The 16,455-nt window shown below is 45.0% G+C and overlaps 1 protein-coding gene and 1 non-coding gene across 2 annotated transcripts; both read left to right on the top strand.

Annotated features, from left to right (window-relative positions):
* Positions 1 to 5,715: 5,715 nt before the first annotated feature.
* Positions 5,716 to 14,894, top strand: RPL18 (ribosomal protein L18). The gene is made up of 6 exons (XM_068120619.1): positions 5,716 to 5,769; positions 6,041 to 6,127; positions 8,505 to 8,711; positions 8,841 to 8,964; positions 14,547 to 14,616; positions 14,753 to 14,894. The coding sequence occupies exons 1-6, from the start codon at positions 5,767 to 5,769 to the stop codon at positions 14,826 to 14,828; spliced, it is 567 nt and encodes a 188-aa protein (XP_067976720.1). The 5' UTR covers positions 5,716 to 5,766; the 3' UTR covers positions 14,829 to 14,894.
* On the top strand, positions 10,730 to 10,806 carry LOC137430424 (small nucleolar RNA SNORD10). The gene has a single exon (XR_010985066.1). It is a non-coding gene; the product is annotated as a small nucleolar RNA SNORD10 (small nucleolar RNA).
* Positions 14,895 to 16,455: the final 1,561 nt, after the last annotated feature.

Genomic DNA, 16,455 nt, shown 5'->3' with positions numbered 1-16,455 from the left:
GGAGAAGGGAGGGGAGAGGAGTGTGGAGAAAGGGGAAGACATGTCTGATAAAAGCAATCGGTGATTGGGTTAGGGGGTTGTGGGGGCTTGGTCGCATATTTCACCACAAGAGTAAGCGATGATGAACCTGGACTTTGATCCGGAAATCATGAAACCCCATTTTTGGGCCCACTGTGCCATCCAGCAAATATCAGCTTGAAGTGTTTTGGGTATAAAAGACTAGTTTCTGCTCTGGATCCACATTGCAATTTCATCTGCAAACATATAGATATATATATATATATATATATATATATATATTATTTTTTTTTGGGGGGGGATGGGGTTAACAACACAGCATTGCATAAAAAGGTGCAAAAACAGATCCCCTTAACTACCTGCCAATAAGCTTACTTCCAATCATCAGCAAGGTCATGAAGTCCATCATCCCTTTTTTCCAACAGCCTCATCTCATATCATCAATTCAGATTTAGACCTGATTACTTTACCTTGGATATATCAACTCAGTGGCTCGAGTACCACGATAGCATTGTTTTCCATGGAGATGCCATATTGTTAAGAGGTACCGAGCACTTTGTTCTGTTGGAGTACTTGCTTGAACGATTTGAATCGAGGAATGCATTTGCTAACGGAACACACTCCTATAGATGACTTAAAGATCCTTTAACGTGGAAGAAAAGATGTCTGAGAGGTTCGGATCCCGAGTAAATTATATTTATTCAAACTGCCACCGTGTGGACCCACTCATCCTTCTTCCGGCCCACCCGGTACTGGAAGTCCCTCGATCGACCAGGGCTCAAGCATATTTACATATTATAAAATCAACCATTATGAAAAGTGTCAATTGTGTGGGTGCTTCGACATATCTTCCGGAGTGCCGGGAGGAGGTGATTAAAGATGAACACCATGTCTGGCGTAGACAACGAGGGTTTATCTTGGTCTATGAATTGAGCCAGGAAGAGGGGTAGACTGTGGCAGGAGAGTACCAATGAGTCGGACCCACCCAAAGTGGTCAAGTCCCCCTATATCCCAGAAGACCAATCAATCAATCAAAATGGTTTATTGAAAGCATGTCTGGCAGCCAAAGGCCGAATTACACATGCATAGAGCACTGCGCTAAACTATGTCATCGTTTCGGCCTCTGATAGCTCCAAACCTTTGAGCCTTGATCGATAACCCAATTAAAGTGGCTACACTGATTTAAAAAGGAATTCGGAGATGTTTTCTATGCCAAAAAAACTCAGATCCGAGGATATATTTATTGAATGTAAATCAGTCACCCAACTGGAGACATTATTGAGAGCGTCCTATTTCTGGGGTGTCTGGGTCTCGTGTCAGATTCCTAGGTCTCTGAGGGAGAGCCGAGGAGTCATTTACGGGATTGATCCCTCCATTGAAATTGATGACATTAAGAGCCATTTAGCGGATGTGCGAGTTGTTGACGCCCCCCACTTCCACCCCAATCATACGACGGTCAAGGATGGGGTCAAATTCAACACCACCTCGATGGTCTTGGTCTTCAGCAACACAGTCCTTCCCCCAAAAGTTTTCCTAGGGTTTTCACTGTATGTGAATACATTCCTGCCCCCCTTAAGATGTTACAAGTGCCAAAAGTTTGGTCACACTTCCAGCATGTAGGGGCAAGCAACGCTGCAGCAAATATAATGGAGACTGGAGAGTATGAATATGGAAACTCCATTTGGAAACTGCACTCGTGAAAAACATGTCTTGTTCCAATTGTGGTGGGGACCACATTGCAACCTTCAGAGGATGCCCTGAATTCCAAAGAGCTGCTCAGATCGAGCAGGTGAACACTCAAGGGAAACCACCCTATGCTGAGGCTGTTCTGAAGGTCCCCAAAATGATGACCCCAATAAACGAGGTTAACAGTAAGATCAAATCTGAGGGCCTTTGTTTTTTTGTTTTTTTTTGTATACTGAATCGAGGCTCGTGAAAGAGCTAACATTTACTTCACAAACAAAAATCCTGGTTAAAATCCTAACTAAATCAGTGGGAGTTCAGACTGAGACAAAAGATACAGAATGACAAACCGTGAGTGCAATCATTGCCGTGGATATGAATATGACCAAAATGGGGTTCATCGGTTTTATCACCGAAGTAGTAAATTGTACAGCCCAAGATAAAAGCTGATCTGAGGAAATTAATATTATTTCTGCTGCAGCCATCAAACATCTGGGTTGGGAGGGATCCTCGTCTAAGAAGATTAACAAAATATTAAGCCATTCAGGCCATAAAAGCAGAGGTTCGGACTCTAAACAGTCCCAGGACTCCCCTGCAGATTAATGAAAATTATCCTATGAAATGCAAAAAGCTTAGCTGCTCATGGGGCAGAGTTTACTCAATACATCAGCGATCTCACACCCCAACCGGAAACAATCTGTATACAAGAAACCTAATTAAAATGTCACAACCTATTTAGGATTCCTCGGCACACCCTTGCCACAAGGGCAGAGCAAATGGGAACGGAGGTAGATGTGGGGTGTTTGTCAAGATTGGTGTTCCCTTCATGGAAATTGACTGCAACGCCCAGCTGGAATGTAATATCATCAAACTCTCCAGCAAAAGGGAATTTGTTACAATTGTAAATTTATGCAATCCGTGCCTCCCCCTGATCTACAACACACTCCAAGGAGTCTTAAGAAAGTGTGATGGGGGTAATCCTTTGGTGTGGCAACTTTAACAGCCACAATATTCTTTGGGGCTCCAATCCCACCAATAGAAATGGCGAATGCATCATAGACACCGATTAATTTGACCTGGTGCTTTTAAATGTTTGCACTAGGACCTTTGTCAATCCATACACTGGGCAGTCTTTGCCTCTCAATCTCACCTTTGTTTCCTCATCTGCAGCAACGAGGGTGTGTCCACTCTGACAGCATGGGCAGCGACCATGTTCCGTTGATCACCAACCTTAAACTGGATACTGTTCTGGTGAAACTGGATACTGGACCATGTTCCCAGATGATTTGGACAGATACCCTTTGTGGAACTTTTCCAAGGCCAATTCAAGTCGCTGCTCTGAGGAAGTGACGAATAAGCTTTGTAATGAGGACATGGACAATTTTAACAGTAATTTCTTTTTTATGTTGAAGCCTCCAGTCATGGACTATATAGTCCTCGGCAAGGCCAGGCCTTAAATAAAAAAACTGCATTGATAAATGTGAGGAAAGAGAAATAAAAGAGAGAATGTGAAGGTGAGGAGTGAAAATGAGGAAGAATAGTGTATGATAAAAATGTATGATGTTTGTTTGCAAGAAAGAGGGATTAAAGCTAGCCAATCTATAGTTTGAGTGAGTCTATAGTTTGAGCTATAGTTTGAGTGAGACAGAAAGTAAGACCAGCAATCTTGACACGGAGAGTGTAAGATGGTTCTGGGCACCACTTTAATGCTGCTTAGTCCGAACGATAGTACTACCCTGAGCGGTTGCTGTCGACAACGTACAACCTAAAACTTTAGTAAATACTATAAAGGCCATTGCCCAGGATTCAATTCCCATCTACAAAAGTTCAGCTTGTCGGAAAATCAAAGTCCCCTGGTGGAATGACGAATGCAAACAGGCTCGGAGAGCTAGGTGGGCTGCTCTTAAAAGAGTAAGAAAATCCCTGTTGCCTTGGAGTTCAAAAGGAGAAGAGCTCAAGCCCATCAAAAATCAAACGAGCCAAGATTGCGTCTTGGCGCTCCTTTTGTGTATCCATTGACCCAGATGTCTCTCTTCAAACCATCTGGAGAAAAGTGAAACGTATGAATGGCAGCAAAGATGGAGGGCAAACTATCCCCGTGCTTGTTTACAACAACAACTCTGCCTGAACAGAGACAATGGCCTCTACTTTGGGAGATCACTTCTCCAACCCCATTGGAGATTCCAACATAGACTTGGGGCTTAAAGCTCATTGACGTCAATTTGCCAATAAACACAAAGCCATCATCTATGACACCAGCCGGTAAGCTCTACGCTCAACCTGGACCTCTCACTTCGGGAACTCAAGCAAGCCATTTCAAAATCCAAGAATAGGGCACCTGGTCCTGACTCGTGTTACGTGTTACCTCCCCAAACTCCGGTTACGGTGCCCCTCAGAGTCTCGAGAGGGAACGTGGCAGAAAGATTTGTTATTTTGAGTGTTCTAATAAACCATGGTAAAACCACACCAATGCAATTGTAGAACAAAACAAGTAACTGTATTAATAATTCTCACATACACAATAATAACACTCTTAAAGAAAGTACAATGAAAATATCACTTGCATCAAATGAACAATACATATGATGGTACCATCATTCCCCTAATGCTCTCAAAACAATAAACTCATGATACGACCAACGTGAGTGGAATGTAACATTCCCCAAAGTCTGTGCACGGATTCCCATGCTGGTTGAAGGTGGAAGTCATGCAGAACGACAAGAACAGTCAGTTATCAGTGCGGCTGCGAATGAGGAGTTACGAGGTGAGAGGTCGATTTTGGGAATTGCGCCGATATGAACCAACGGCACTCCACACGATGAGGTAGATATGGAAATAACAAACGACAAACACGATGCACCAGGCGGACTCTCCTCAAGGGGAAATGGCAGATCGGCCTGTAATGGAGGCGCTTGGTTTCCCTCCAACAATAAATCACGCTTGGTAATAGCTGGCGAAGCCGGTGTTGTGAATGAACACGTACGTATTATGTTGAAAAGCCCGATTTTGCTGGATCCTTTGAGAATTTCGAAGCTTTGACGCACCAAATCGCTCCATGGAGGCCGCCATCTTGCGGGTGCGGAAGTATGCATAAAAAATTGCGAAAAAGTTCAATAGGAGTTTGTTTCACCCGTCTTTGTTTGATTCACAATCTTATGCACCTCAAATTTGTAATTAAAATACTTTAAGACCAACCTCGTTCCCTGGGCCCGCACGGTCCCTGGTTATCTTCAACGAAAATCGTCACAAAACACCGGAACCAATGAGATTCGAGCATTTGAAAAAATATTTCAAAATAGCTTATCACCGCGTTTCGGAGGCTGAAAACGGCGTCAAATATTCGAAAATTGACGAAGAATTATTTTTTTAGAAATCTCGCAGCCTTAGGGGATAGTTTTTCACGGCAGGAAATATCCGAAGTTGAGACGGAATTCAACGAATTAATTAAGAAATAAATTTTATAAATTTTAATCTCATCCAGAATGCAAATGGTGTCATTTTGAACATGTACGGTACCTACTACACCTACCTACAACTAACTACCTAACCTACTGATGCCATAGTGATGGGTAAAATAGTGGCAAGGGGCCTTGGCTTCGCCCGCTCATTGCGGCTTTGCAGTCGGGTCATATTAATAAGTGTCAATAGGATGCAGAATCATTTCCTCTTTCTTTGTAAGGGCCAAAAATATTGTCTCCAGCACATTAAAGCGAGATCAGGGTATACGCTCGGTATGTGATGATAAGATGACGAACTGGGTATCGATCTGTTCGATTGAGTGAATTGAAGTCTTGTTGAAGTTTGCTTGTTTGCATTCTACATTTCTTTCCAAACTTTTAGTTTGATTTCGTGACTTTAATATTCTCCTTTTAAACGTTTGTTTTATATATTTTATTGCATTTCATATGTGGCTTAATGTGTCCCTCTTGAAATCAGCGAAATAACAACAACAACAACAACAACAACAGCAATTATTTAAAACTAAATGAACGCCATTTTTAATATCCGGAACTACGTCACTTTACCCAGCGCGCATTGCGGCCTTTCCTCCTCGGTTCGGCCAACATGGTGGGTGCTATTTTGTACTTTGTATTCGATGTGGCGTCATCCGGCTCCATCGCGCCTTTGCGAGCCCTGTTATCGCTTGATTATGGGTGTGCGAAGCGAGTATTAGTCGCCATGACGTGTTGTTTGCAGTTATTCACGCGAAACTCCAGAAAGCGGATAAACTCCTCGCTGTTCCAAAAAGGCGCCATTTGTTACCATCAACTCACCTTCATTGCTCAGAGAAAGTTTTTCAATTTAAATTGAGTTTCTCACCACGTGGTTTGTTTCGCAGGGGGTGGATATTCGTCATAATAAAGACCGCAAGGTGCGGCGCAAAGAGCCCAAAAGTCAAGATATCTATCTACGTCTTCTGGTCAAGGTATTTTCTTTTACATCGTGGATTTGGAATAAAGGGGGAGGGGGGCGGGTTGATGGTTGTGGGATAATCTTGGGAGAAAGGGGGGCGGGGGGGTGTTTAGTTCATTTCCTGAAAGATCCTAAATAATATCATCCCTTCCCCGCCCGCCCTTCCGTCCATCCGCCCCCCCCACCCCCCCCAACATCTATAGTACCCATTTCTTTCCCCCTCCAACATCTTTAGTACCCATTTCCCCCTCCCCCCAACATTTATATTACCCATTCCTTGCCCGCTCCCCCCCCCCCCCCCAACATCTATAATACCCATTTCTTTCCCCCTCCAACATCTTTAGTACCCATTTCCCCCTCCCCCCAACATCTATAGTACCCATTCCTTGCCTGCTCCCCCCCCCTCCCCCCAACATCTATAGTACCCATTCCTTGCCTGCTCCCCCCCCCTCCCCCCAACATCTATAGTACCCATTTCTTTCCCCCTCCAACATCTTTAGTACCCATTTCTTTCCCCCTCCAACATCTTTAGTACCCATTTCTTTCCCCCTCCAACATCTTTAGTACCCATTTCCCCCTCCCCCCAACATCTATAGTACCCATTCCTTGCCTGCTCCCCCCCCCCCTCCCCCCAACATCTATAGTACCCATTCCTTGCCTGCTCCCCCCCCCTCCCCCCAACATCTATAGTACCCATTTCTTTCCCCCTCCAACATCTTTAGTACCCATTTCCCCCTCCCCCCAACATCTATAGTACCCATTCCTTGCCTGCTCCCCCCCCCCTCCCCCCAACATCTATAGTACCCATTCCTTGCCTGCTCCCCCCCCCTCCCCCCAACATCTATAGTACCCATTTTCTTTCCCCCTCCAACATCTTTAGTACCCATTTCCCCCTCCCCCCAACATTTATATTACCCATTCCTTGCCCGCTCCCCCCCAACATCTACAGTACCCATTCCTTGCCCGCTCCCCCCCCCCCCCAACATCTACAGTACCCATTCCTTGCCCGCTCCCCCCCAACATTTATAGTACCCATTCCTTGCCCGCTCCCCCCCCCCCCCCCAACATCTACAGTACACATTCCTTGCCCGCTCCGCCCCAACATTTATAGTACCCATTCCTTGCCCGCTCCCCCCCAACATCTACAGTACACATTCCTTGCCCGCTCCCCCCCAACATTTATCGTACCCATTCCTTGCCCACTTCCCCCCAACATCGAGAGTACCCATTCTTTGCCCGCTCCCCCCCAACATCTATAGTACCCATTCCTTGCCCGCTCCCCCCCAACATCTACAGTACCCATTCCTTGCCCACTTCCCCCCAACATCGAGAGTACCCATTCTTTGCCCGCTCCCCCCCAACATCTATAGTACCCATTCCTTGCCCTCTCCCCCCCAACATCGAGAGTACCCATTCCTTGCCCGCTCCCCCCCAACATCTATAGTACCCATTCCTTGCCCACTTCCCCCCAACATCGAGAGTACCCATTCTTTGCCCGCTCCCCCCCAACATCTATAGTACCCATTCCTTGCCCGCTCCCCCCCAACATCTACAGTACCCATTCCTTGCCCACTTCCCCCCAACATCGAGAGTACCCATTCTTTGCCCGCTCCCCCCCAACATCTATAGTACCCATTCCTTGCCCTCTCCCCTCCCTTCCACCTACTCATGTCTCCCATGAAAATGTCCTTTTCCCTTCATTCGCACTCGTTCTATACACAAAGAATTAAGTTAAGCACCCCTACACAACGAATTAAGGTAAGCACCCCCTAATATATATTCTTTGTGTATATGTATACATTGGCATATATTCTAAGGTATGTGAGATCAAATAATGATTGGTATGACATTAGCAATTATCCATTGATGAAATTGAGTGATCAAAGTGAAAAAAAGTGATTGGTTGAGTCAGTGATCCGATCACGTGGGTCCTACACACGTTATTGACGCAAAGATCGCTAGAGGTCTTCTCAGAACAATGACTGTACGTTAGAAAACATAAACGTCATCCACACTGTCCGTGATGGACCTATAGCTCCATACTTAAATTGAGGTGAAAATATGCCTAAAATTCCCAAAAAATTTCACCTTAAATTATTCAGAATAAAATATTGAAAACGGCATGATTGTTATGTTTTTATGTGACCATAATATCACTTCTCCAGAAAATATAGCAATATCATGGGTATATTACACTGTTTTGACGACAACAAACTTGTAATGTGCGAGGTTGTAAAAAAACGGGGGGGGTGCTTAACTTAATTCTTTGTGTATACTTTGCCCTCCAATAACCTCAAAGTCCTAGTGCCGGATTGCTATCTGGCCCATCGACGGTCTCTGCTTTGTGGTTCCCTTTTGATCACTTATTTTCCGATGACCTTTCTTCGCAGTTGTACCGCTTCTTGGCCCGCCGTACCCGCTCTCGCTTCAATCAAATCGTCCTGAAGCGTCTTTTCATGAGTCGAATGCACCGGCCACCTGTATCCATCGCGCGCATCATGCGGCAGATGAAGAAGCATGGCCGCGAGGGTTTAACATGTGTGACTGTGGGATCTGTTACCAATGACTCGCGTGTTCTCAAAGTTCCTAAGCTGAAGGTAATGTGGATTTCACATCCCCAATAGGTCATTTTACCTAAAGTTACTCGACCTATAAATAAATGAAACTACTTTGCGTTTTAGTTTTTTTTTTGCAGGTTCCCTTACAGCCTCGGTTTGCGTTTGCAGGTTTGCGCGCTGCGTTTCACTGCCAAGGTGCGTGAGCGCATTGAGGCGGCTGGTGGTTTGTGTCAAACGTTTGACCAACTGGCCCTTCTAGCACCTACGGGGAAACGTACCGTTTTGATCCAAGGTACATCAAACATCTCCCAATGTAACAGAGTTGCAGTGAAGCTGCTGCCTCTCTTTCACGTGTCACATGGCTGTGAATAGCATCATTTGATCGTGCTGCAGCTGTGCCGTTGATGCAGTGCCCCCTGTAGGTTGCGGCACGAATTTCAATTTGAGCCATGATAGTGATTGCTCATGCCTTCCTGAAAGATATCGTGGGATCTTTAACGCCTGCCAATGAATAATCCTTTCACACTGACCCCGTGGTTTGGTTAACGCGGCGCAAGCTGTACTGCGGTGTTTTGGTTCCTTTTCATACCATATGTTGGTCATTTTCACCCCGTGAATAGTGGAGGCCCGTACTTTTGCGTGGGCTTCAACTGTGTTCACTGTGAGTTGAGAAACGTTTCAATTACTAGAATGAATCCTGGATAGGTTGCCGTGAGATGATGTAGAAAGGGGGGGGAAAAAACCGTGGTGACAGACTGCACGAAAAGAGATGCCATCTTTACCTCCACCACCAAAGGTGGATGGAGGTTATGTTTTCACCCCTGTCTGTCTGTTTGTCAACAAGATATCTCAAAGAGTTGTGGGCGGATTTGGACGAAAACTGGCAGAGAGGTCGTGAATGTGACAAGGATGAAATGTTAGGATTTTGGTGAAGATCCGGATTCGGATCCGGCCAGTAGAAGTTTTGGTTGTTCTTCACCATTGGGAGATGCCTGGTGTTGGCTTAGCGGTTAGGGTGCCGGCTTGGGGTCCTAGGATCCTGGGTTCGAATCCCGGTCGATCGCTGAATTAACGCCAGGGGGGGTTGACTCAGCCTGTCATCCTCCTGAGGTCGGCAAATTGAGTACCAGCTTGCTGGGGATGAATGATCACGGTGTGTACCCCGATTTAGAATAGGTACACCGTATCCCTGCGCATCGTAAGAGCGTGACCAAGGGTTGGCGTCAGGAAGGGCATCCGGCCATAAAAACATTGCCTCAAACAGGGAACCATGATTGTCATGGAGCCCGCAAGGCTAACCCCCGCTCTAGCGGGAAAATGGCCTTAAAACGATCATTCATTCATTCTTCTCCATTGGGAGATAGGGCCAAAAACGATACATAGGATATCTTGGGTTTGAGGATATCTCAAAAAGTTGTGGGTGAATTTGGACGAAACTTGGTAGAGAGGTTGGGTGTCTGACAATGACAAATCGATTCGATTTTGGTGTAGATCTGAATATGGATTCGGATACGAGAATTATTTTATTTGTGAATCTTCACCATTGAGAGATCTGGTGAAAAGGGATATATAACATGATATTTAAAACAGTTATGGACAACTTATGACTAAACTTGGTGGACGAGTTGGTTTGGTGACGAGAGCAAGCTCATTTGATTTTGGTTCAGGTCCGAATCCAGATCCGGCCTATGAGTGGGATACAAAACATAACCTGTTCAGCCTGGCGGAGGTGTGTGCTCCACCGAGCGTGGAGCAGCAGATTATCCTACCTTGAAGGCCATTAATGCGCCAGCTTGGTTTTTACTGACAATGCAGTAGTAATGGGGCTTGTTGTAAAACTAAGTTGACTTCCTGAAACTTAGACTTCCAATTCCTTGATACTACTGCCTTATCTGGATTTGCACCCACCACTTCAGTGATGCCAGTCCAGTATTTTCACCAACAAGCCACCACTGCACCAATTGCAATCCACCAATGAAAGGCAACCTTTCATTGAATGAGTAGAATGTAGAATGGACTCACCTGTCTGTGGTTGTCCTGGTTGTCACCAATACTTTGCCCTTGTGATGATTCTCATGCGTGTCAGCTGACTGCCCAATGGCGTAGCATGACTTTAACTTGTCTTCTGAATGGCTCTGGTTTTGGTGACTTCCTAACGCCACTTTCTGCTTTTCAATAGCTTTTGATTTTGGTTATCATGAAGCTTTCGACGTTGTTTTGGATTATTTTCCACTGTTAAATATGTTGAAGCGGTATGAATAATATGTTGAAGGCAGCGGGAAATTGGGGTGTGAAGAGAATGACAGAGATCTGCAATCTGGTGGTGAAAGAAGGCCGCATTCCAGTGGATTGGGAACTGAGTACCCTCGTCCCTCTATACAAGGGGAAAGGTGACCCTCTGGACTGTGGCTCGTATCGAGCGATAAAGTTATTGGAAAGGGTGTTGGAGAGGAGGATAAGGAAGAAAGTGAAGATTGATGAAATGCAGTTTGTATTTATGCCAGGAAGAGGAACGACAGACGCGCTTTTCATTGTGAGGCAGTTGCAGGAGAAGTATATGGAGAAGAGGAAGAAGTTGTTTCTTGGGTTTGTTGATCTGGAGAAAGCATTCGATAGGGTTCCACGTGAAGTAGTGACATGGGCATTGAGGAAGTTAGGAGTGGAGGAATGGTTGATCAGAGTGGGGATGGCAATGTACAAAAGAGCGCGCACAGCTGTAAGGACGAAGGACGGGAACAGTGGTGAGTTTGAGGTGAAGGTGGGAGTGCATCAGGGGTCGGCACTAAGTCCACTACTATTTGTAGCTGTGATGGAGGTGCTGGCTTGGAATGTAAAGGAGGGTTTACCGTGGGAGTTGTTGTATGCAGATGATCTGGTGTTGATTGCAGAAAGTATGGATGGACTGAAGGAGAAGATGAACAAGTGGAAGGAATGTATGGAGACAAAAGGTCTGAAGGTGAATATAGGAAAGACGAAGGTGATGGCAAGTGGTAAAGCATGTGGTGAGGTGGAAATAACTGGGAAGTGGCCGTGTGCTGTGTGCAGGAAGGGTGTCGGAGTGAACTCCATTCAATGTACAATGTGCGCTGAGTGGGTTCTTCAAAAATGTAGTGGTCTGAGAGGGTCATTAACCAGTGTGGCAGCTACATTCAAATGTAAGGTGTGCACAGAGGGAGCTGCAGATGGAGGAAATGTTGAGTTCGATCTTGGAGACGGCGTGAAGCTGAAGGTGTGAAAACATTTTGCTACCTCGGAGACATGCTGAATGGAGAAGGTGGATCAGACTCGGCAATGGTTGCTGGAGTGAGATGTGCATGGAAGAAGTTTCGGGAACTGAGTGGTGTGCTGATGAGGGGAGTGTTGGTGAAGCTGAAGGGAAAAGTGTATGCTGCATGTGTGAGAAGTGTTATGATTTATGGGAGCGAGACATGGGTAATGAACGAAGGGTGGAAATGCGAATGTTTCGACGGATGTGCGGAGTATCGTTGAGAGAGAGGAAGACAAATGATGAATTGCGAAAGATGATGGGAATATTGCCTGTGATGGATGCTGTGAAGAGGAACAGGTTGAGATGGTTTGGTCATGTGTTGAGGAAGGATGAAAGTGACTGGCTGAGAAGAGTGATGGAAATGAATGTAGAAGGAAGTAGAGGACGGGGAAGACAGAGAAAGACTTGGCTAAAGATGGTCGAAGAAGAAATGCGGGCAAGTGGGTTAACAAGGAGAGATGCAGAAAATAGGGCAAAATGGTAAGATTGTCATGGGGACCGCAAGGCTAACCCCCGCTCTTGCAGGGAAAATGGCCTTGAAATGCATGTTGTTAAAGTGTATCAATCATATTTGCAGTCAATAGGAGTATTTTGCTGTTTATTCCCCACATCACATCTGAGAGGTGTGGCTGTACCTTTCCTTGCATTACTGCCAAACCCCATTTTCACTTTTGGTTGCTCATGTCGGCCTAATCATGGAGCGTTATTTACAGTAGGTAATGTTGATGTTACAACATGACCAAACATTTATTTAGATTGGCTCGTGTAGTGCGTGCGTGCATGCGAGTGTGGCTTTAATCTAAACTCTAAAGGATTCCAGCTGCCGTTGAATAATAAAAAAGGCACCATTGGATAGCTAATAATCTATTTACTTGGAACTTAGAAGAAGAATTTGCCAATAATTTGCCTTTCACTCGCTCACCGTTGGCAGGTTGGTGGTCTTTCTTCTACCGACTCTTCTCCGGCCTAGCTCTCCCAGCTCTATCTGTGCTCTGTCCCCCAAATTTTCATGCAGGACGCACAAGATCTGCCTGCAACCCTCTTCTTGTGAAACTGCCAAAATCTAGGCTCTCTGCTCACCTTCACTCTTTCATTCCTCTTGTCTCCCGCCTCTGGAACAAACTCCCTCACTCTCTTCAATCCCACTCCTCCCTCCAGGTCTTTAAAACGGCTGTTCACCACCATCTCTTGTCTTCCCCATCCAAAACCTTGATCTTTTCTACCCCCTTTAAAACACACCAAATCCACCTCTTTCAATCTTAATTCCTGTAATTCCTCGTAGTGTTCATTTGCTTTATACCATGCCTCGTCCCTCCAAGCCCTCTCCCTCCCACAGATCTACTGACATCCCTGTTCTCTCCTGTTGGGTTTGTGTGCTTCCCTCTCCCTCCCCCCTTCTCTCCCGCTCCCTTAATTGTATGTTTTATGTGTCCGTGCATGTTTTCATGTTTAATGTGTTAGCTCTTATTAAGAGCCTCGACTGTATTAAAAAAAAAAACGGTGCCTGTTTTGGTCCTAAATAGAGTGAAGTCTATGGTGTCATTGCAAATCCCCATGCTTCCCACCTAAAGTTGTCCCCAACTCCGAGGCGTGAGAAATCCAAAAGGTTACATCTTGACTGCAAATACCAAGTTTAGTATGACAATGTGCCTGGAATTGCATTTTTTGGTTTTTGACCCCCACCCTGGGGGTTGGGCCAAAATGACACTGCCCTTGCATCTTCTTGGCATGTGATGATCATAATTCATAGCGACCAGGTTTGAATTTCTGCACAACCAATAATAACAATAATTATTGTTAGGAGGAGATAGCAATAACCATGCTATCTCCTCCTAACAATTATAATATTTGTTAGGAGGAGATAGCATGACGGACAGACAGACGGAAGCGATTGCAATATCCCCTGGCTTTTTCCACTTCAAAAAGCGTGGGGATAAAAATGCCTTTTTCAAAAGCGTATCCTTCTGGAATGGAAGAAGAAGAAGAATCAGGAGCAAGAGCTTGGATGTGGTGGTTCTGATGGCACGATGGCAGGAACCCTTTGGAATAAAGTATGATGCACATGGGAGGAGCGAGCGAAGTTACATCTTGTAATATTTGTTGTTGCAATATATAACTACGTGGAATCACCTAGTTGATGGGCGGCGGGCTTGGAATCCTAAGGTGCTGAGTTTGAATCCCGTTGAATTAACGCCAGGTGGGGTTGACTCGGCCTGTCATCCTTCCGAGGTCGGCGAATTGAGTACCAGATAACTGGTTATAGAGAGGCATTGCATCAGCGGCAGACGCACCCACTGAAAATGATGCAACCAGGCTGCACACGAACCACCCACCACTACGTGGAAGGAGCACACAAACAACTGCAGCCACAACGTGCTATAAAATGCCCTTTTTTCGAGCGTTTCACTTCATTTTACATCCTCATTGAGCGATTCACTGATAGACATGATATATGTATATGTTTGATCAAACCAATCGGCAAAGTCATAGGTAGGCACGCTTCCTGTTAACCAAACATGACAGACACCTTTAATGGTACATCGTTATTGTTAACTTTTGTACCTTGTGGATTTTTATTGTGCACCGTGATTGTCGCGTTTTCGCAGGTCCACGCAAAGCACGCAAGGCATGCCGCCACTTTGGACGGGCACCCGGTGTACCACACAGCCACGCAAAGTATGCTCACTGGAACACCTTTTCTGAGCCACACATTTCCCGAACCACACCTGCTCATTACTGAACGTGCATATGTAGTATTTGTTAACATGATAAATGTTTTATCCTTTTTTCTTCTTTTTCTTCCTATTTTCAGGCCCTATGTTCGATCCAAGGGGAGGAAGTTCGAGCGGGCTCGTGGTCGTCGCAAGAGCTGTGGTTACAAGAACTAAGCACATTTTCTTTCTTTCGTTGCTCTAATGAAAACCTTGTGGCCAATAAAATATGCATTTCTGCAATTTTCCCCTTGCTCGTCTTTCATGTAATGTTTGTGCAAGTTCAGTTACTCTGAGCATTTTGCATTTTGGTGGTGAGGGGTTCATTTGTTGTCTGCAGGTGGTAGTGCTCTTTCCTTATTAGTCCCCTACCGGTGTACACCGGAGGGGACTTTAGGTTTGCCCTCCGTCTGTCAGGCAAAGAACAGTTTTCCGGACTTTTTTTCTAAACTTGATGCTCATGATTTCAAACTTGGTACATGGTTTCCTTATGATAAGTTACAGATCAAGTTCGAACTTCACGACGTTTCGATCATTTTTGACAAAGTTATAGCACTTTGAACTTTGGTAATTTCCCCAACAGTTTTCCGGACGACAGACTGCCGGTAGGGGACATGTATTGCAGCGCAATACTCAGAATGCTTGTTTCCCTTAGCTGGAGGGTGATAATTGTCTATTCTCCATTTATCATTGGCTTAATGGATTGTGACAAGTGTACTTAAAAGGATTAAATACAAGTAATAGTTGTCCACAACCATCCCTGACATGGTAAAATCAAAGCTTCGCCCAATTAAAATTGACTTTGGAGAAAGTTGACACCATAGTCAAGTGATTTCAAAGTCAAAACAAATTGCTAGTGAGGTGTATTTTGGCGACGCAGCTCGAGATTCTCATGGCGATTGAATATGGCAAACTACAAATGCGCTGCCACCCGTGTATTGCCTGGTGCTGACTACCAAGCTCCTCCAGGAGCAGGAGGGTCGATTCCCAGTGATTGCAGGCTCAATCCGATGTGGTGCTTAGTGCAACTAGAGGGGTTTATTACTTACTACCTCAGCCACCTTCAGCGGACCAGAGGTTATGTTTTCACCTTTGTCAATTTGTCTGTCCTGTGAGCAGGATATCGCAAAAAAGTATGGATGGATTTGGACAAAACTGAGTGGACAGGGGTTGGGTTTGTGCGAAGGACAAAATCATTAGATTTTTGGTGAATATCTGGATATGATAATTTTTCAAGTGATTCTTTACCGTTGAGAAATGGGGCCACAAACCACATGACATTTCAAAAAGTTCTGGACAGATGATAATTTGGGTAGGTGACAAGAACAGGCCGATTAGATTTTGATTCAGGATTCGGGTCATATTGGATGAAAGGAAAACATTTGGACATTTTCTCAAACTGCCCCAATGGAAAAAATCGAAACTTGTCATGTCATGAACTCCCCATGGGGCATATCGGGTAATGACGATGACGTCATCGGAGAAGTGGTATTCCAGCGATTAATTGGTTGAATCAAAATCTGTAACTTAATATATCTGATCTATGACCCGATGTGAGTGAAGAATTACATTTATGACATTCATCACCCTTGCCAAGAAACTAGGTGACAATAGGATGCATGGATGTTAACGCTGGTATTCTTGTTCAGAATGAGCATGCAAGGCTAGACGATGCGCTCTCCCAGCGCCGTTCTCGTTGTAATAGGTGTTCTGACCGCAGTTGCTTTTGATCACATGTAGCATAATGGTTTCAAAACTAACTTTGGTATTTTTTTTACAAGTTGCCCATAAATTCGTACACAAG

The sequence above is a fragment of the Myxine glutinosa genome, chromosome 6 (genome assembly GCF_964187855.1).
Source record: "Myxine glutinosa chromosome 6, kmMyxGlut1.1, whole genome shotgun sequence".
NCBI lineage: Eukaryota > Metazoa > Chordata > Myxini > Myxiniformes > Myxinidae > Myxine > Myxine glutinosa.
This window is presented reverse-complemented; position numbering and strand designations above follow the sequence as displayed.

What these genes read in the sequence shown, in the direction of transcription:
- RPL18 (XM_068120619.1), top strand. An exon ending in ATCTACGTCTTCTGGTCAAG is followed by an intron (nt 6,128 to 8,504) that starts GTATTTTCTTTT and finishes CTTTCTTCGCAG; the next exon opens with TTGTACCGCTTCTTGGCCCG. An exon ending in GTACCACACAGCCACGCAAA is followed by an intron (nt 14,617 to 14,752) that starts GTATGCTCACTG and finishes TCCTATTTTCAG; the next exon opens with GCCCTATGTTCGATCCAAGG.